General features: G+C 39.1%; 1 protein-coding gene across 15 annotated transcripts in view; it reads left to right on the top strand.

The window, feature by feature from the left end:
* ADAMTS6 (ADAM metallopeptidase with thrombospondin type 1 motif 6) overlaps positions 1 to 21,929 on the top strand; it is a 124,681-nt gene that overhangs the window by 98,275 nt on the left and 4,477 nt on the right. For all 15 annotated transcript variants that reach the window (XR_013977150.1, XM_080972368.1, XM_080972369.1 and 12 more), the window contains 10 exons: positions 1,786 to 1,888; positions 3,012 to 3,145; positions 4,472 to 4,595; positions 6,109 to 6,189; positions 8,611 to 8,774; positions 10,018 to 10,156; positions 16,814 to 16,943; positions 17,281 to 17,485; positions 18,625 to 18,801; positions 19,963 to 20,119. Coding sequence is in view for 14 of the 15 variants with exons in the window: in XM_080972368.1 (XP_080828494.1) it covers positions 1,786 to 1,888; positions 3,012 to 3,145; positions 4,472 to 4,595; positions 6,109 to 6,189; positions 8,611 to 8,774; positions 10,018 to 10,156; positions 16,814 to 16,943; positions 17,281 to 17,485; positions 18,625 to 18,801; positions 19,963 to 20,119 (1,414 nt within the window). In the remaining variant the exon portion in view is untranslated. The remainder of the gene's footprint in view (positions 1 to 1,785; positions 1,889 to 3,011; positions 3,146 to 4,471; positions 4,596 to 6,108; positions 6,190 to 8,610; positions 8,775 to 10,017; positions 10,157 to 16,813; positions 16,944 to 17,280; positions 17,486 to 18,624; positions 18,802 to 19,962; positions 20,120 to 21,929) is intronic.

The following is a 21,929-nucleotide window of genomic DNA, read 5'->3' as shown; positions in this document are numbered from 1 at the left end:
CATCACTACTGGGAAAACCATAGGTTTAACTATACGGGCCTTTGTTGGCAAGGTGATGTCTCTGCTTTTTAAGATGCTGTCTAGGTTTGTCATTGCTTTTTTCCCAAGAAGTAGGCATCTTTTGATTTCATGACTGCTGTCAACATCTGCAATGATCATGGAGCCCAAGAAAGTAAAATCTCTCACTGTCTCCATTTCTTCCCCTTCTATTTGCCAGGAGGTGATGGGCCCAGTGGCCATGATCTTCGTTTTTTTGATGTTGAGCTTCAGAGCATATTTTGCGCTCTCCTCTTTCACCCTCATTAAAAGGTTCTTTAATTCCTCTTCACTTTCTGCCATCAAGGTTGTGTCATCTGCACATCTGAGGTTGTTGATATTTCTTCCAGCAATCTTAATTCTGTCTTGGGATTCATCCAGCCCAGCCTTTCGCATGATGAATTCTGCATATAAGTTAAATAAGCAGGGAGACAATATACAGCCTTGTCGTACTCCTTTCCCAATTTTGAACCAATCAGTTGTTCCATATCCAGTTCTAACTGTAGCTTCTTGTCCCACATAGAGATTTCTCAGGAGACAGATGAGGTGATCAGGCACTCCCATTTCTTTAAGAACTTGCCATAGTTTGCTGCGGTTGACACAGTCAAAGGCTTTTGCATAGTCAATGAAGCAGAAGTAGATGTCTTTCTGGAACTCTCTAGCTTTCTCCATAATCCAGCGCATGTTTGCAATTTGGTCCCTGGTTCCTCTGCCCCTTCGAAATCCAGCTTGCACTTCTGGGAGTTCTCGGTCCATATACTGCTTAAGCCTGCCTTGTAGAATTTTAAGCATAACCTTGCTAGCGTGTGAAATGAGTGCAATTGTGCGGTAGTTGGAGCATTCTTTGGCACTGCCCTTCTTTGGAATTGGGATGTAGACTGATCTTCTCCAATCCTCTGGCCACTTGAATGTTGGTGGATGTGAAGAAGATTGCCCTGTAATTAATGCAAAAGCCTATATCTGTTCAAGTAGTAATACAAGAGCTAAACATCATTCATGTTTCATATTCCCCACATGTATAAAACATTTTAGTCACATTTTACAAACTGACTGGAGAAACATGATGCAGCAACCTACATTGACTGCTATTACCTGATTCTATTAAACTTATATAGCAGAATCTTTGATTTAGCAAAGCCTTGCTCTCATCTTAGCATTCTTCATGTGGCACAACTATTGACAATAGTAAGTCTTTGAGGTTGAGTCCTGTGAGATTGAGCTCCAGCAAAGCAGCCTAGGGCATTAGATAGGAAGGTTTAATTCTGGACACAACCAATTGAAATCAAAATAGTTCAGTATACTTAACTGATGTGGCAATTGTATTCACATTTATCTGACTAGACCTGCATAGGATTGCGAACATATTCTGTGAACTGCCCTGAGATCTTGTGATGAAGGGTGGTATATAAGTAATAATAACTGCATTTTAATTAGGATTGTAACCTGCAGTTTTAAAATTGTGATACTAATGAAGAATTTGTGCCTAGTCTTTACATAAACAAAGTGAATAATGACATGCATTTGAATTAAAAGATTCATTTTACGTTCTTAAAATAACTTTGTAACTGACATCCAGTTTTAAAATCAAAGAAGCAGAATAAAAAAAGCAAGCAATTATGATATATTGTTTGGCAACTTTATTTGAAACAACTTTTATTGTGAAAATCAGTGGTCTCATGCTGAGCCATTAATGTGTGCCTTTTAATATTTAAGTTTAGCAAATACTAACTTATTTTATTATTTTATTAGCCATGTCCTTTTGGGGCCCGCGATTTTCGAGAAAAACAGTGTGCAGACTTTGACAATATGCCTTTCCGAGGAAAATATTACAACTGGAAACCATATACAGGAGGTAATACATTGTTTTGTAATCATACTGCTTGAAGAAGACATGGTGCGGAGGCCTTTACCTGTCCAAATGGACTTTGGGGGGGGGATGGCATAAGCACTACTGCTGATATTCATATCCAAGCCCTCAATACTACAGCATCTTAGGCTATATAACAGGCAATGACGTATCATTATCTTAAGCAGGTCAATAGCCCGTCCTTTGAACTTCCCTACAAGTTATTCCTTCTTCAAGTGTATGGAGGCTCAAACTAGAACTGGATTGTGGCTGAGCAAGTTTGTCAGAAAGGAGGCTTTTGCTGAGAAGGCTATTCTGGAGGACTATCTGGATTGTTCAACCCAAAAATACTCACTGCTGCTGGAACTGAATTCCAAGCTCTCCCTCTTAGCATATGCCTAGTCTAGTGATAGTCAGACTTGGCCCTCCAACTGTTTTGGGACTACAAGGCCCATCATCCCTGACCACTGGTCCTGTTAGCCAGGGATGATGGGAATTGTAGTCCCAAAACAGCTGGAGGGCCAAGTTTGGCCATTACTGGACTAGTCCAAGGCTACCCAGTTCCTTTTTAACATCAGAGCAGCTAAGCCAATGGCATCAGTATAAGTGGGTCAGGCAGAGAGGCTAGAGGCTGAAAACGAAATTGTAAGTGTGAAGAAGACATGGAGAGTACAGAACCAGGCTGACCCACCCATTAGGCGAAATGAGGCAATTGCCTTAGTTGGCCAGGGGCAGAGGTGGCAAATTAGCACAATTCCGAACCCTGCTTGCTTGCCTTGCCTGCTTGCCCACCACTGCTCTTCTCCCTGCACGCTGTTCGTGGGGTGCCTTGGTTGTAGCAAAGGTGATCTGTAGCTGCTCAACCTTTCAGCAAACACTTTGAGGTTGTTTAACTGCTTTGAGTTCCTTCTTACAATCAAGTGGTATATAAATTTTATGAAATAAATATGAAATGATAGAAATACTGTGCCCACAGGCATTGGCTGCACAGTATTGGTAGTGTCAGTGACGACCACAAAGCTGTCTGCAGGGGTAGCAGCTGGTGTCAAAAAATGGCCGCAACAGTTGCAGTGGCAAGAAATGGTGGGCCATGGTTCAATATAATACAATATTGTTTTTATTTGCCTAGGTGGTGTTAAGCCATGTGCATTAAACTGCTTAGCAGAAGGTTACAACTTTTATACTGAACGTGCCCCTGCAGTGATCGACGGAACGCAATGCAATGCAGATTCGCTAGATATTTGTATCAATGGAGAATGCAAGGTACCATGCTTCTTATTAATTTACACCAAATCAACTAGAAAACGTTTCCCTATCAGCACCTCATCTAGTGTAAAGGTAAAGGTACCCCTGCCCGTACGGGCCAGTCTTGCCAGACTCTAGGGTTGTGCGCTCATCTCACTCTATAGGCCGGGAGCCAGCGCTGTCCGCAGACACTTCCAGGTCACGTGGCCAGCGTGACAAGCTGCATCTGGCGAGCCAGCGCAGCACACGGAACGCCGTTTACCTTCCCGCTGGTAAGCGGTCCCTATTTATCTACTTGCACCCGGAGGTGCTTTCGAACTGCTAGGTTGGCAGGCGCTGGGACCGAACGACGGGAGCGCACCCCGCCGCGGGGATTCGAACCGCCGACCATGCGATCGGCAAGTCCTAGGCACTGAGGTTTTACCCACAGTGCCACCCGCGTCCGTTTTCATCTAGTGTAAGAGCTGCCAATAATAAACTATTTGGGGTACCCATCCTTTTTTTCATGGGTTTCAGAGAAGTTTCCAGACTAACACCACTTGTGCCAGTTTCAGTGATCTGCTTTGAATGGTGGCTCTAAATTAAAGGAGCTGCTGAGAGTAGAATATTCTGAACTTCTCTGAATTGTTGCATAGACATGTTTCTTAATTACATTCCAGATATAAGCAAACAAAACAAATAACTAAAAACATTCTTTCAAGTGCATGAAGAAAACACTATAACTGCTACTTATTGGTTTGTTTTTTGATTACCAACAAAATTAGCTATCTGATCCTAAGGTGCATCAGCATCCAAGAGCTTAGGGTGGGGGAATAGCAGGTACAGCAGTGCAATGTCACAAAACAGTGGAATGGTGTACAGTGGTACCTCGGTTTACGAACTTAATTCGTTCCGGAAGTCCGTTCTTAAACCAAGGCAAGCTTTCCCTACTGAAGCTTCCTGCCGCCGGTGCCCTTCCACTGTTCAGCTTCCATTTGTCTTCTGAAGTAAAGTACGCTAACCAGAACACCTACTTCCGGTTTTGTGGAGTTCGTACACTGAATAATTCATTAACAGGGCTGGTAACAGAGGTACCACTGTAATTTATAATGTGCAATGCAAAATATGTGGTACAAATGTTCAGGTGTTCATGTAAAGAAATAATAGCTTATTATTATTTGCAGTTTCTCATTGTCATCACCATAAAACAGAAAAGCAAGAGAGATTTCACAACAATTTTGTTTGAGAATAATTTAAGAATGCCATTAATTTGGTCATAAATTTCTAAAACTACTGTCCCCAGTGTTTTTAACTGAGGATGCAATTATCTTATTGCATAATTATTCTGATTGTACCTATTTTCAGCATGTTGGGTGTGACAATATTTTGGGATCAGATGCTAAAGAAGACAGATGTCGAGTATGTGGAGGAGATGGGAGTACATGTGAAGCTATCGAAGGTTTTTTCAATGACACATTGCCTAGAGGAGGTAAGTGTGAAGGCATTTGCCAAAATGTTCTTAACTATAAAAGGACTACAGTTTAGAAAGCAACTAAATATAGCAATATCTCTTGCTGATGCCATTCCACCCCCCACTACAGTCTATCCAGCTGTTGGATTGGGCATGACTTACTTGAGTCCCTGTCCATTTGTCACAAAACTATTCTGGTGCTGGTTAATATAAAATTGTTGCCTACTTTTGACCCAGCCCTGTTACTTACTTCTCCTTCCTTCCATCATTTCCTGCTACTTGTATGTTGTAAGGCTGCCTTAGAAATGTCTAGTTATCATGTAAGAGAAGCAAATATAGATATTATTATTTCTTCATAATTCTGGGATTGAAGTGTGACTCATTTAGGACATGAATTTATGAAAAGGAGAATCCAAGAAGGATCCAGAAATAATGTAGGAGTTTCAACTTTTCTGTTTCTTTCAGACTTACGCCAGAGTCATTTGTCGGTGTCCTTGTCATAAGAATGATCCAGACCATTTTCCCGTTGCTGCTGAAGCTAATCAGTGCAAGTTGCAGTACCACCTTATAGTTGAAGCCAGGAAACTTAAAATAAGTAGGCTGCTCCCAGAATCCAATTCACTTCCCTGCCTTTGTTGAAGTGGTTAAGCTCATATCCGGAAGTGGAGTGATGGCTCTGAAGTTGAGGAGGAGCTCTCCCAGCATTTAATCTATAATATATATAGAAGAGTGACAATAGCTCTTGGGCTTAACTACCCACCCTGCAGAGCTCACCTGTGCAGCAGTGAAGTCACTCTCAGTGTCTGCTACTTTTAAAATTATAACTAAGGCAGAGTGGGATGCTCCCCTACAATATAACAAGTCTATGTCTGTGGCCAACTGACACCACTGCTAGAGTTAATATTGTAAGTTGTTTGGGGTTGAAAGTTGCTTTGGGCAAGATAAAATGACTAACAAATGTAATAAACATAATAATAATATTATAATTATCTGCTGCTGTTAATACTGGACAGAAAGGTTTCAGGAATATGGCCCACAATAAACGGAAGAGCTTCCTTTCCTCTCGTTGAGATGATAGGTGTTTTCCCTTACCAATCCAATCAGTTATTTTGAGGCTTTCAATCCCAATATAGACTTGGAAATTCCATACCCAGTCAAGGTGTCTGGTTTAAATGATTTTTCTTCAATGGCCTATTTGAGCTTGACAAGGATGCGAACTGGATTCTGGGAAGAAGTGTGCTTGCACACGAAAGCTCATACCAAGAACTAACTTAGTTGGTCTTAAAGGTGCTACTGGATGGATTCTGGGAGCTACCCAGTTCCTTCAAGTTTGCTTACCTGCCCTATACCACAAAGTGGCATTTAAACGTGCATTGATAAGCTTTTACCAGCAATATAGAACTACCATTCAGATAGAAGCCAATGGTCCTTTTTAATCCTTTCAATATTATATTGTAATTCCTAGAAAATTTACAAGCATGGGTTCAGCTATAAACGATAACATAAAATAAGTTTCACCTTCGTCTTGTAGGCTACATGGAAGTGGTACAGATTCCAAAAGGTTCTGTTCACATTGAAATCAAAGAAGTGGCTGTGTCAAAGAACTACATTGGTAAGAGGATGCTCTTATATTGCTTGTAAAAACTCAATTAGGGTTGGATTCAAATAACAAAATTATGGCATGCACCAGATTACATACAATTGCATAGGTCTACAAATAACATTAAGACTGCCTCTTTACCTAACCCCATTTAATTTATGAGCATATGTATCCGTCATTGCATTTAACATGTCTGTTTTTAATTTCTTTTAAGTAACAGCCACAATGACCTTATCAGGGCTGTGGTGTGAGGAGAGGGGTGTTAATTCTTCCCCTTCTATGAACCACATAAAAATTTCCAGCCCACCCTAAAGCTGTGGGTAAGCCTTGAAAGGAAAACTTATGTTGGTACAAGTGGAAGCTGTCTTCTGAAGCTAGCAGCAGCTTCAGGGTGTCTAATTTAATCAGGTGAAAAGAGTTAACTTTTCCATCTCAAAAACCACAGTCCTGTTGCTTATTTCTACCCTCAGCTGCTCTGTAACAAAAAAGTGCCATTTTGAATGTAATCATGCCTTTAATGCCACATCTAGGTTGCCTTGAGAGGCACATGTTGGGCTAAATGTACATTTATTGCACTGATTAATTCAAAAATGGCTGCTTACCCAGTTGGCAGGTGGGTGGTGGTTATGACCTGGTGTGGCATAACCCCCATCCTCCTGGAGCCACGCCATGTTTCTGCAGCCATTGGCTCTTCCCCCTGGCCAGCACGGTGTCTCCTGGGTCCCCACCAGACCCAGTTAGAATTCAACCAATCTGCATTTGCTAAGAGCAGAGTTGTGGGGATTATGAAAATTGGGGCTCTGAGGAAAGCGGGTGGGGCCTCAAGTAAGTTAATCCTTTATATATGGGAAGCAGAGAGTGTTTCAGGCTAATGGTAAAAGAAGACCAGCTTGTGTTAGTTCATTCTGATGTCTGATTAATATTTTGTTTGTTTGTTTGTCTATTTATAAGCTGCCCTTTTCATAAAATATATAAAGGCAGCTTACAATATAAAAAATAATATTAAAAAAAAAGTGAGCTTCTGTCTTGGATAACCACTTTCACATAAGTCAGATCCCCATTCCTCAGTGGCAATTTTTAAAACCAGTAATAATGAAGATTGAATGAATGCCATGGTTACTTCCTGTGCCATCACCACTGGCTCCCAGAAAGCGAGGCAGCAGCATAAGAAGTAAATTGAATCTGTCTAATCCTCATGGTTTCTGATCAAAGCCATTATTATTACAACAATGAGACCTGACCACACAGAAAATGTCAGTTATGCAATGCAGATTCACATAGATTAATTCAGTCCTTTCCTTTTTTGGGGTCTTTACCCTGTGCCATTCTTCTACTACAAACTGCATGAGTTTAAGGTATCTCTGAAGCATTTTGTCATTTTTTATTTTGAATTAAGATCTAGTCATGTTTAGAATTGGAGTAGTTTCCATTGGTTTCTTAACTCCAGAAACCTCAGAAGCAGACTGACATAAGATACAGCCCCACTGCAACTTATTAAGCTCTTTCCAGTATTGGGCACCAAACAATATAGGTAGATTTAATGTGACATTATATACTGATTACTACTTTTGTAAGTGCGGGAATAATTAAATGACAGTGTGGGAATAATTAAAATGGTTTAGTATCAGCGCAAAAGTGGTAGTGGCAAATGCTAGTGTGTAAGGTGGAATCAAAAAATCAACAAAAGGGGGAGAAGTAGAAAAATGCATTGCTAAGTTGTCTTGCCCATGCCCTCCCTCTTTCTCCACGAAATAGTATACTTTAGGTTTTGTCTGCAAAACCTGGAACAGTTGTACATTGGCTTTGTGCCTGAATGTAGCCACCACAAGTGATTCTTGCCAACTTGTGGTCCCAAGCCACAGGATCCATGTTACAGCCACAGTTACAAAAATGTTTGTTAAATATTACCCTGTAACACCCTAGAGAACAAAGATACCGATTGGATATTTTAATACCTATAGTTACCTAGTTATAGAATGAAAACTAAAACAAACAAAATATTAGAAAAATTGTTCTAATTAGAGAGCTAGAGTTATACTGTGACTGCCACAAAAGAATAATTAGAAACAAACAAAATTTCTTTGGAAAGTAACATTGTCATCATTTTAAAAATAGATCATACTGTGGAAGACATGCTACAAAGCAAGCATAACATTGATTTATGCAAATTTCTGGAGCTGAACTAGAATTTCTGAAGCTGAACTAGGATATTAAAAGCTGGTCAACAACCCTTTGCAAGTTTAAGAGAACTGTAGAATACTCACGATCCATAGAATCTTTTCTTGCTGGCGGTGCGGGGTGGGGGTCAGATCTTTATCTCTTCACCACTGAAAAGCCAAATCTGACAGGTGCCCACCTTTCAATCACTATGACATCATTTGATGCTACACTTTGAATCCCTGATTGTTTAATCACTTTGTGCATTTTTTTAAGCTTTAAAATCTGAGGACGATGACTATTATATTAATGGTGCCTGGACTATCGACTGGCCTAGAAAATTCGATGTTGCCGGGACAGCTTTCCATTATAAAAGGCCAGCAGATGAACCAGAATCTTTGGAAGCCTTAGGCCCTATCTCAGAAAATCTCATAGTCATGGTAAAGTAGTTCAATTACCTTTTTAAAATATGTGAGTTCATGTCTAGCAGACTGGAATTGATAAGTGAAGCTGTACCCAGGGAAAAGGATCAGATTATTTTGAGCTTTGTCCTCCACTAGACATCTCCATTATCCACATGAAGGCATGAATTCTTGGTCATTCATGACCATTCTTCAGCCAGAATCCAAATTATTTTCACGTGCCCTCAGTTAGTTTCATTTACCCACAGGGGCTTTGGAGTGATGTTTCTCAGACAATTGGTCTGTGCCCTCCTGCAGCATAGCAAACTACTTCAAAAACGAGGATATTTTATTAAGCGTTTTGTAATCTTGCATGAGAGTGTGCAAAGTTAATAAATAAATCACTGCACATGCTCAAACGCTTCTGATTCTTGTAATTGCGTTTTTTAATGCTTATTGCTTTTTACGTTAAGGCCAGTTTCCCTCTGGGATTAATTCCTTCTGTAGTTCCATCTGTTGTTCCATTATAGTTATATGTAAAAGTGAGAGAATGTGTTAGGTAGGCAATTTAAACATTAGGTATAGAACAGTCTTATCAGCAGGAATTTAAAAGCAAATGTATTTTTCATGGATACTTGCAACAGCATCTCTGCCGCCTTTAAAAACCACATTGTAGATTTTCTGCATTGGCCCAGTCTGCTTTGTATGAGGCATTGCCTCACTCTCAAGAAATCAAGAGCTTTGATGGGTTTAATTCAGATTATTTTACAATTATGAAAACTTGTAGATATTCCAAACAAGGCAATCATATTTACTTCACCAACTTTTATGGCCTCTAACATAGGGAGCATGGCAAGCTTATTCCATACCTTTGAGCTCAGCACAATTTAGACTGCAATCTGATGTGTGCTCTTTTGGGAGCATGTTCTATTGAACCCACTGGGACTTACTTCCAAGTAAGCCTGTTAAGGCTTGCATTGTTAGCATGCCACTTCTCTTTTGCTACATAGCTGACAGGAACATTTTATTATATTCTTGCTTTTTTATATTTCTCCTTGAGGGATCATGCTGCATTTGACCGGGGGCACACACTTTCAGCTTTCAACTATTTCAGTTTGGAAAGATAGATATAAGTAATTATTCTAAATTCTAGGAATGTTGCAAGGATTTTCAGAACTGTTCTCTGGAAGTAAATATCTAGTACAAATGCAGCCATTGTTTAAATATCAGTGCACTCTTTTCCAAGTGTTTTAATGGTATAACCAGTTATTTTCAACTGCAGATTTTACTACAGGAGCAAAACCTGGGGATAAGGTATAAATTCAATGTTCCCATCTCTCGTACTGGCAGTGGCGACAATGAAGTTGGCTTTACGTGGAATCACCTACCTTGGTCAGAATGTTCTGCTACTTGTGCTGGAGGTAAGAACTCTCCCATCAAAGCTGAAAGCTAGATAGAAAACTTATTTTTGTTGAGGCTGAATATAATTAAGAATTTTTCTTTCAAATGTTGTTGAAACTTAATGGTGCAATGAGTAGATTTTTGTTTGTATTCGGTTTTCTACAATTTTTATATAATTCCAGACATCAAATACATGTGTTTCATTTTGGCAGAGTATTTATCCTTTCAACTGTCCCAGAAGTAGACTGTTACTTTTATGGAGAATGCTGTAGAATTTTAACTAATACAATAAACAGGAATTGGAGTATGCATATGTAGTTCCTGATAATTGAGGCAGACTCAGGGCCTGTCTGTCACACGTGCTTCCATCAAAGCTTAGCACCATTGCTGATATATTATCTGATAGAGAGAAGTGTTTTGCAATCAGCATCTTTCTGTGATTTCCATGAAAAATGTCATATTGGCTGCATAAACATCCACACTTATTGGTTTTAATCTGGCTTGTGGCATTTAGGGATATCAAAATAGACTAATTGTTTATTAAAATATCATTTTTAACATTATAAATAGCTTTTTAAGGACTATATATATTCAGAGGTTGGTATTTTGCTCCCTTTACTGATGCAGATATCTTTACATATATAATTTTGTTCATGGTGCAACTTAGGATGTTCTGAAATTTTCTTTTATATGTATGCCGAAAAAATGTAAGATAGGCACCAGTTATCTAAATAGGTATCAGGCAGAGCTCAATCCCTTGCCTGGAGCAGCAGAATCAAGTGGAGTAGCCAAACCTACTACCATATTCAAAGGCCTGCTGGCTCACACCAGCCAGCCAGAAGATGTGAGGAAAACTTGCTTCCAGTTGCATACAGTTCCCTGCTAAAATCTATTTACCTTTTCACTATCCAAAATACTTCCCCCCTCTAAATTAAAAGAACAGAATATTCCAATCAATTGGCCAGAAAACCCAATTGTTTCATTTGAGCCAGGGCACATCGGAGCACAGCAGAATATATTGCAATGCATGGCTTAGTCCTTAAAATGTGAAGCCATAATCTATGTTCACATGCTGAGTGCATCACACCAGACTAATCAATCCGCCTCTGTTATGCCTGAGATTAAGAAGAATATCTTCCAGGTTTGGGAAAGAAAGTGGAGCCATAAGCAGTCCTGGTTCCTTTCATATCTGCTATAGTGACTGTGCTCTGTATAGGTCTCATAACAACATGTGGAATGTGGAACATTCCAAGTAAGGCTGAGTTTCCAGTAGCTCAATGAGTCACCTGGTTTTTCTACTTAGACACATAGGAGGGACCTCTTTGCCATAGCTATACTTTTGGATTAGGGTTGGCCGAATGCTGCAGGTAGGTGATTGGCCAGAGAACAGGAGACTGACAGAAATGCTTCCATAAATTCAAGGAAGTATAAAATGTGTGTGGGACCAGAAAGTGTGTGTGGTTTGGAAATTTTGAAGAGGAGATTTAAGAAAAAATGCTTGACATTTTTACTGGGAGGGTTGTGCCCCAGTAGCCCAGTGGGTGCGCCTCTAGTGCTACCACGAGTGAGAACACCACAGGCTGTCGTGTTCTATCCACCATACTTCCTGTGGCAGTCGGGCATGCACACTACCCTAACCATATCCAGCAGCAAGGACCAGCAGCCAATTTGGATAGCAGCCATATTCACATTTATCTGGAAGTAAATATCACTGAACTCATTAGAGCTTACCTCGGGAAGATATGTATGGGATTGTACTGTAAGTGTCCTTTACATTGTGTTTAGTATCGAGTTTGCAAAGGCTTAACTGACAAAGATCAGGATCCAGAGGCCTATATTTGTTGTATTCAAAAGTGTACCTATCTCCAGTGTTGTTTTTTTCCCTCCTTTGCTTAAAAATAGAACACCTCCATGTCATATCACAAAACTGCTTTTAAATCTCCCCCGAGGGTCGCAGTTCAAGAAGCATAAGTTCAAAGTTCCTTTGAGCATGTAGAAATACTTCGGTGGTTCTTCAGACCTTGTCTATTGGTCCGTAGCAGGATTTCCATTTTGAGAAAGAAGAAAATAAATATACTATTGAATTATGCAGAAACTAAAGTCGGCACATCTGCTTACTGGGCCAAGAGAACTATGGCATCAGATGACACTGAACATTTATTTGGGCAATGTACTATGGTACATACAATTTCTGAACAGTAGAAGTAATGCTTCTGAATAACCTTTGCAGAAGGATTTAACATTCTTACCCTTCGAACACAGCCAAAAATGTCATTCACACATACAGCTAGCAGTGCTGAAAGTCACTTCTAAATTGTGTAATCCCCAACAAGATACAGATGAAAATTAAGAGTCAAATCGGCAGAGCCACACTATTTTAATCTATACTGCATCAGCATTTGACTCTCATTCTGTGAGATGTGTATGTGAATAGGGCCTAAGACAGAAGAAAATACCGTATGTGTTTGTAATTTAACTTTATTAAGTTTTTTTAAAAATAATAATCTGGAATTATAGTCACACCTTCATGCTCTTAGGGAAGAAGAAAAACCTGGCTTGTGCTTTCCCCCCTTGTACAAAACCTTTAACAGATAAGGTTAACACTGTTGTGGTTGTTTAGGACCTAGAGTGTGAAATAAGTGCCAAACAATGGGCATTTATCTCAAAATTTTATATGGGGTTGTAAAGTTCTTTTTCATTTGTGTTCCATATTAAATGTTCAGTAAACATTTTTCCCCCAGCTGATGAACTGATAATAGTATACGTTTTCTGCATCCTGTAAAAATAAACTTACAATATTCCTGAGCAAAACCTGAGCAAACTTTACTTCTTCAGGACTATTTTGTACTTGGATGAGTTAGCTAAGAAATGGATTTTACTGGTATGCTGTGTGAAATTATGAATAAATAATTTAAACTTTTAAAGTAACCAGTTGAAATTAGTTGAAATTTATTTTCAGAGATGGAAGAGCTATATCCTTGTGTATCTGTAATTTGATCCCCCCTGTTAAGCTAAGCCCAAAGGCTGCTCTTCCTATTTAGCTCTTGTTTTGTTTACTTGGAAGATCCTAGATAATTCCCTCCTCAGCAGTTTCTAGGCTGAGCATCATCAGTACATGCAGGTACACTTAGACATGCAGGATTATTTCAAAATTGAAATATTGGTGTGCTGTGCTCATGTGTCCACAGATAGGGGTCAATGGCTTTTACCTAAAAATACAGTCCCTAACTTTATTTTGCAGTTTATATTAATAATGTAATGTTTAATGGAAACTTGACAATAGCATTTCAGTGAGGTAGTAGTGGTTTTGAAATATATTTAGGCCTCTACCATTATTGTACCATAAAGTAAATCCAATAATACACGGCTTTACAAAATAGCTTATTTTTAACTGGATCAACATGTGCTTTGGCTAGCCAGTTAACATCTGGGTTGTCTGTCTTGCTTGGCTTCAGGATTCTTCCCACTGTGAGCCAACACTCCCACTAGCTTTATTAAAAATATCCCATTTTGGAGCAAGTAACAGAGCTCCTAACACAACAGATCTTGGTTTTAAATTTTAAACATCTTCCCTTCTGCACAGCTTTTCAAAAATAAATTTTAGCTAGGCAATTTGCTAGCTGGGGATTTATATAGTGAAAGAGCTCCCTTAGACAGGATGAAGGATTAGTATTGACAATATAATATACTTTGTACATTTTACAGATTTGTACATTTGCAAACAAACTGACTCTGGGGCTAAGCTTTGAAGATTTAAATTGCCACCCCACCAACCACCTTTTCTCCTGTTGCTTTTTCTCCCATTTGAGCCTTTATTTTTGCAGTATTGGAATCTTGCAAGATGAAAGAAAGATTTAAGGAGATAGACTGCATGGTTAAGGATTGTGGGAAGGAAACCTCTTTTAATTGCATCCTCACTTTAGACATGGACAGAGTCACATTTGAAGACACTGATCTGCTACCGAGTAGTTTGGGCTTAAAAAGTCATTACTTTTTCCTTAATTATTTCCAGAGATAATACTATTCCTTCCTCTGATCTATTGCTGCTGATCTACTAGTTTGTATTCATTCAATTATTTTTGTATTTTAATTAGTCTGCTGTAGTTTGATTTTTGTGAACTGCCCTGGAAGCTTATCCTGATGAAAAGCATTATAAATAAATAAAGACTTCCCTGCTCTCCTCTCCTCAGGCACTGTTCACAACTGAATTTCTACATTTTGGTTTTTTTACTGATTCTAAAATTTAATCCTTTATTACCTCAAGTTTACATAGTTCTTATACCAGTTGTGAACCATATCCATATATTTCCACCATCTTTTGCATTGACAACTGGTATAATTAATTTATCAGCTTCTCGGTTCTTTTAATCTTCTTTCATTTATTTTTTTTACATCTTTGCCACAGCTCTGTGGCTGGTTTCCTGCTTTTTATGTATGTAAATATATTTTAGTATTAGTTTTAATATCTTTTGGAAGTTTCTCCCCCAAATCCTTCTTGTCTTGCCTTATTGTAACTACAATGTTTTCAGAGTTTGTGCTCTGCAGCTTAGGACAGATGTTTCTGTTGCTTAATAGAAAACAAAGGAAAGTAGTGTGCTATAGGAAGGGAGGTGAAAGTCAGTCAATAGACAAAATGGAGGAGGTTTGCCCATTAAGGATGAGTAGGTGTGAGATGCTATAGGAATCCAGGACTAATACCCTACTGAAAATATGAATAGTATGGTATGGAACCAGGACACCATCATGTCATTCCTAGCTACCAAAGCTGCAGGAATTTAGCAGAGAAATGTAAGAAGTTGGGTCAAGTCCCTATGAGCTACAAGACCAGGCAGGATTGGTGAAGAAATCTACAATTTAGTCCAGTGGCTTTAATTTATCACTGACTCAACATCATTTCTTTAGTCATATCTGAATAGTTTGTTGACACATCCATATCCAGGCACTTTCAGTTAGAAACCACCAACTGAGATGCTAAGACTTGTAATTATTTGTGAATAACATCTCACTTGCCACAGAAACAATCTACTACATTTTCAACCACAAAAGATTCATAACTAATGGATAACCAAGACACTCAAGTATGATGGAGCACAGTTTCCTAGCAATAGCAGATTAACAAAGAAAACATTGGTTTAGTGCTTGCCTTGGATTTAAGAAATGTGGGTGTGTAAGAATAATCAGGTAGGAAACAGAAGACTTTGCCCAAGTTATTATAGGCTGGGTGTCTGTACGCTGGTGATTCAACACCTTGTGGAACAGCAGGACTTCAAATGAGTCATTTTTCTTATGGCTGTTGATCAAATCCTCATGTCTTTAATGGTCAGCTTTAACAAAGAAAAGCACAGAGTATGTGGGTGGAGAGAATAGGATTGTCTGGGCTAATTAGTTTGAGTGCAGTGTCTTATGATAATTTATTCTCTTAATAGACATGCTGAAGAATTTCATCTTGTTGTTATTATGAACATTTTTACTGGTTCATCCTTTTATTATTTATCTACTGATGTTTACTAGAATGAGAGAATCAATAAGAAGCTTCAACATGATGCAGTTGAAATATGTTATGACTCTTTATAGTGTGGGTATTTTGAGCATGTTGTGACATCCTTGTGGAGCTCTGTGGTATGCCTGAATATTAGGAAGTTTAACAGGTTGAAAGGAAATGGAGGATTTCCCCTCATTTGCTACTTCCCCTCCCCTCACATGCTCATTTAAGTGCTTCAATCCTGGTCTCTTTAAGCTATAGTTCCCTGTTACATCCAAAATGGGAAACCGTGGTTTGCTGGTTTACCAACCAGAATCTTAAACTGTGATTAGGCTGTGGTTTAAGCACTTGGTTAGTAAACCTGTATTAAACCAAAGCTCCCTATTTTGAATATAAAAGAGGCCAGTGCTCAAGGAGCATATGGACCAGTGCTTGTTCTTTCTTTCCAAATATGTGATTGCTACATCTGAAAAGACCAATTGTGTACACTGGAAAAAACAATAATGCTGATCAAGAGTTCCACCAGCACTCTGAATCACTAAGAATCTGTGAGATGAGATTTTCCATTCAGTTCAATTCACTATACTAGCCCCTATACTAGCTGTTTCATTATAATAAAGAAAATACTCCTGGGGTGTTATTTACAAATAGAAAGTGCTGAATTCTACCCTGTTGTTATATTTAATTTTTTCTGACCTGAAATGCAGTCATGTACAGTAGTATCTATTTGTATTGTAAATGAAGAAAATATGCAGTTGAGAATTACAATAAGAACAGTAAGAACAATTGTATACTAAAAATATTTATTGCATTAGAAAACAGTACACACAAACACGGTTGCTTAAAACAGCTACAAATTAAACATTTTTGTGGTACAGGAGCTTCAAATCAGTTGTTCTTTCTGATATTTGGAGAGCACAGGTGAACTGCTAAGGCAGGACTCTACAACTTGTGACCTGCCATGTTGAATGCAGTCCATCCAACTCCTGTCAGGTGATTAGCAATCTTCCTACTTTTGCAGCTCCAAGTAGGCAACAAAATGAGGAGGTGTATTGGGCCCCGGATGAACGACTTTATTTATTTGGTTGTTGGGTGTCACTTGGCATGGTAGGTCACAAATTAAGTTGGCCTGAAATAAAGAATGTCAAAATGGAGGCACTGCTTAATGAGAAACACTGTAATTATTCTTCCCAAGGTGTGCAGAAGCAAGAAATAGTGTGCAAAAGGCTGGATGATGGTTCCATAGTACAGAACAATTACTGTGATCCTGATAGTAAACCACCAGAAAATCAAAGAGCCTGCAACACTGAGCCTTGCCCACCCGAGTAAGTACTTAGTACATAAGGTATTATATTCTTTGTCCATGTGTTTATTTATATTTCCATATAGAAAAAATAGTGACAAACTATGCTTCCAGAAATTAGAGAGTCAGTGCAGAGCTAACTAAAGAATAGCATCCAATTGATAATCTGTCATATTTTGTGTTTACACCTATGTTTCTTCTTATAGTATCATTCCTGAGAATTATATCAGTATACTTTCAATGGGGCTTAAGGGAGCATTAGATGCATAAAATTCCCATACATTCAAGTGTACTTGTCAACTATATGAATATTTGTTTAATTTATTGAAAAAGTAATACCCCCGATATTGTTCTTGAAGATGGTTTATAGGAGATTGGTCAGAATGCAGTAAGACCTGTGATGGTGGAATGCGATCGCGAACCGTTTTATGTATCAGGAAGATTGGACCCTCTGAAGAGGAGACCTTGGATAGTAGTCATTGTTTAACACATCAACCCATTGAAAAAGAATCCTGTAACAACCAGTCTTGCCCCCCACAGTGGGTTCCTTTGGATTGGTCAGAAGTGAGTAAACTCACATGCATTAAATAATAAATTTCATGCACATCAAAATCTTTCTTTCAGTTTCACAGCTGGTTAAAAAAGGTAAAGCTAAAGGACCCCTGGACAGTTAAGTCTAGTTAAAGGTTACTATGGGGTACGGTGCTCATCTTGCTTCAGGCTGAGGGAGCCAGCGTTTGTCCAGAGACAGCTTTCTGGATCATGTGGCCAGCATGACTAAACCACTTCTAACGCATCAGGACACCATGACTAGTGCCAGAGCACACAGAAACACCATTTACCTTCCCGCCGCAGCGGTACCTATTTATCTACTTGCACTGGTATGCTTTCAAACTGCTAGGCTGGCAGAAGCTGGGACAGAACAACAGGAGCTCACCCTGTCGCGGGGATTCGAACTGCCAACTTTCCGATTGACAAGCCCAAGAAGCTCAGTGGTTTAGATCACAGGGCCAGACAGAAAATAATCTATTCGATGTGATAAGAAAGGGAAGTAACCACTTTTTGCAAAGCCTTTACAATAATTTCACTCAATGGTTTCAAATACATACATAAGTTATAACTACTTATATTAAAACTGCTAGTACAATACTAGATCCTCACTTGTAGATGTAATGTGTACTTTATTCAGAAGGACAATAGATTTATTGTGCAGTCAGAAAATAGGAGAGATGATACAAGGCAACTGACTACCTTATCTGCCAGGCAGTCACCTACGGAGCTGAAGGGAAGACAGAGAAGCAATCTTACAGTCTTCCAACCTTTTCCTTTTTATTTTGGAAGAAAGTGAGAAGTTCACACCAGTTCCTGAACTGGTGTACAATTCCTCTGAGCCTGGAGTTGTTTCAGAGGACTAGAAAACATTAGATCATTTGGATCCAGCCTCCTCTGTCCCTGGTCCTCCCTCAACACCACCCCCACCTTTCCAGCCCTACCAGTGTCAGTTGGGCCAGGACTGCAGACATTACCATAACAGCAAGAAGCTCTGATTTAACATCAGAGCTCCATCTCCACAGTCAGAGTTCCAGTATATTCCATGGCCCTTGGAACAGCCTCCTAGGGGCTACAAGACTGCAACAATGTGTGTCTTTAATTTTTCATATTTTATTTTTTCTTAATATATAAACTGTGTATCTTGTTTCCAGTGTACTCCAAAATGTGGTCCTGGTTTCAAGCATCGTATTGTTCTCTGCAAAAGCAGTGACCTTTCAAAAACATTTCCAGTTGCACATTGCCAAGAAGAAAACAAGCCACCAGTTCGCATGCGTTGCAGCTTGGGCAGATGTCCTCCACCACGATGGGTTACTGGAGACTGGGGACAGGTAATACAGGCAGGCTTGTTTGGTAGCAAAAGAATAATTTGATTAAATATACTGAATATCATTTGACAGAGTATTAGATGAAAAGTAACTTGAGTGATCACATCTTGCCACATAATAGTAAATTGATGTCGTGGACATAATGGTGTTAGTTCATTTCTTAGTGTTAAGGCATTCTACTGAAATAAGGACAGCTTATTGTTAGTTCCCAAGGTAGAGACCACATACTAAACTAGAGTAGAGTAGATTCCATAGGATAGAAAAATGTACGGTAGATAAGACATCTAAAATTAGTAGAAAAAACAACTGGGGGAAAACCTTTTCACTTACGTTAGCTGGCAGTCCCAGCAAAAAGCTAAAGGGATTAAGCTACATATTGAACTGTCACATTTTGCATCTGTCCTAGTTGACAGCCATAGTGTAATAAATACGCAAGTGTCACATGCAGTTGTCAGTTACCTAACATGGCTTGTAATGTAAGATTTGGAAATATCACAGGTAACCACTTCAGCCTGTGATGTGTCTGCTGACAATGACACAATGTCCACCCCCAGTTGTGTGTGTTTGTCAAGAGTGAAATTGGGTCTTACATTTGCACACATTTGGCAGAAGTAAAAATTCATATATGAGGTAGAATGAAATAGTCCCACTCTGAAAAAAATTCTGGGAAAATGTATTACATGAATATGACAAATGTTAGCCAATATGCTATGGAAATAAAACTAATAATTTAAAATGCTGAAATTTAAATGGCTGCTTCTTTACAGTCCAGAAATGCTGACATTATTACCCTTTCAGGGTCTTTTATTCTCCACCTATGTCCCCTTTTCCATATAGCAAATTGCACCTTTCTTATGACAGCATATCGGGGCTGCCAAATCAGTATACTTTGTGAAAGAAAAGAAATAAGTGATCCATGCACTTAAAAAAAGGCTTCTCAGAAAGAAGCATAGTAGTCAGAGGATCCTTATTAATTAGGGAAGGGAAACACACTGCCTAACTGAATTTATTAGTATGGCAATGATAAGGATTCCCTCCACAGCTGCCCCAGATAGTGTTTCTGACACTATTCCATTCACCATGTTGCAGTTCTGTTCATTACTCATAATATGACATCCTTTATTTTCTCTCTTCCCTTCCTATCATGCCCCATTTCTCACATAGTGTTCCGCACAGTGTGGTCTTGGACAACAGATGAGAACTGTGCAATGCCTCTCATATACTGGGCAAGCATCTAGTGACTGTCCAGATACTGTTCGGCCTCCTTCAATGCAGCAGTGTGAAAGCAAATGTGACAGTACTCCCATTTCCAACACGGAAGGTGAGTTTGGTTTCCTCATTCATTCATTCATAAGATTTCATTAAAGCTTTTTCTTAAGATAAAAACAGAGAAAGAGGAAAAAAGATGAAAGACAAAAATTAAAAGGACTTCCGATTTTCTGTTTGTCAGTTCCATAAAAGAAATTAATCAAAACATTCAATCTGATTGTTCTACTTTCTGTTAAGCAGTTTTAAATAGTATTACGTGCCAGCTGTTTGCATCTGATAACATTATGCACAGTCCGTAAATGAGCAGAAGCAATGATCTGGATGAAATAAAATGGTGACATCTTGTCACAATTAACATCTGCTTTAGGTATTTAACTGGAGAATGAGAGCATTATAGGCTAGGTATTGGCAAACTGCCACTGATGTTAACTTTACATTCGTTATTCAGAGTGAGATACTGACAGTATGTATTTGATATAGCACACCTCAACTTTAAAAGTATACGTGGTAGCTGAATCCAGGTTTTACAAGGTCACCTAAAACAGAATATCTGATGTGCTTTCACCTGTTCTTATGCAGGCTTCAGTTTCCTTTATATTGTATTTTTAAAGCATTTCAGTAGCTGAAATGAGTGTGGTGGTTTGAAATTTACATGCTCTTCAGTGGCATTGCATTAAAAGTACATTTTGACCTGATCCCAAGTGTCAGAAAGAGATTAGCTAATGTTTTAACTTTGTTGGAACAAGATTTATTTGTCTAAAAACATCTTCTATAGGTAAATGTCCTTCCTCCAGAGCAGCCTGCTTTACCAATAGGTGCATTCATAACACTCCACCACTAACCAGGACAGGCCAAGGGGCCTCAGACACTTCCCTTCTGCGTATGAATTTCCACCACTGGCTTTAACCGAGGCTAAGGACAACATCAGCACCACAGAGTCCTCATCTCCCTGAGTAGGAGCTTGTTTACTTAGGAGGAGCTGCCTTGTTTTGCCATAGGCCTACCCATTTATTTGCAATAGCCATGGGTTCCATTTCTTGGTGTGATGGAACTGTAGGAACTGCATTTTATATATTTTGGCTGGGATCCAAAGAGCTACTTCTGGCATGCTTCAGTCTTCAATGTGCCCACTGGAACTTTTTATTTTCTTCCCTTTGAATGGCAAGCCCCTGTGCCATATTTCAAACAGCTTCATTTCAAAACAGGTTTGTCATGCGGCATGAGTCCAAACCACCTTTGGGTATGCATTACTCGTGGTGTGGTTCTTTGGATCTAAGCCAGAGTATTTATTTATACAGCACAATCAGCGCGCGTAGCACTTTTCAAAGTTATATGAGGGAGAGAAACAGACAGACAAACTGACTGACTGATCCTCGCCCAGAGGAACGTAACAGTACAAATTTTAATAGTAGGGGAAACAACAAGCGAAGGAAAGGAGATGCCAGTCTAATGGGGTGGATATCAGCAAATGCAGTTATGTTTATTTCATTTATATAGTGGTACCTCTGGTTGCGAACAGGATCTGTTCAGGAGGCCCGTTCACAACCTGAAGAGAATGCAACCCACGTCTGCGCACACGCGGGTTGTGATTCGCTGCTTCTGCGCATGCACGTGATGTTATTTTGCATGTCTGCGCACGTGCTAGCGGCGAAACCTGGAAGTAACCCTTTCCGGTACTTTCAGGTCGCTGCGAAACGCAACCTGAGAATGCGTAACCTGAAGCAAACATAACATGAGGTATGACTGTAAACTGCTTCCTATAAGGCATCTCAAATCAATTTACAATACAGTACAATAAAGATATATATGAAACAATTACATGCATAAAAATAGTTAAGTACAGTTATAGGTATTGAACTTCA

This window comes from Podarcis pityusensis (genome assembly GCF_964106645.2).
Source record: "Podarcis pityusensis genome assembly, chromosome: 11".
In the NCBI taxonomy this organism is placed as follows: Eukaryota; Metazoa; Chordata; class Lepidosauria; order Squamata; family Lacertidae; genus Podarcis; species Podarcis pityusensis.
This window is presented reverse-complemented; position numbering and strand designations above follow the sequence as displayed.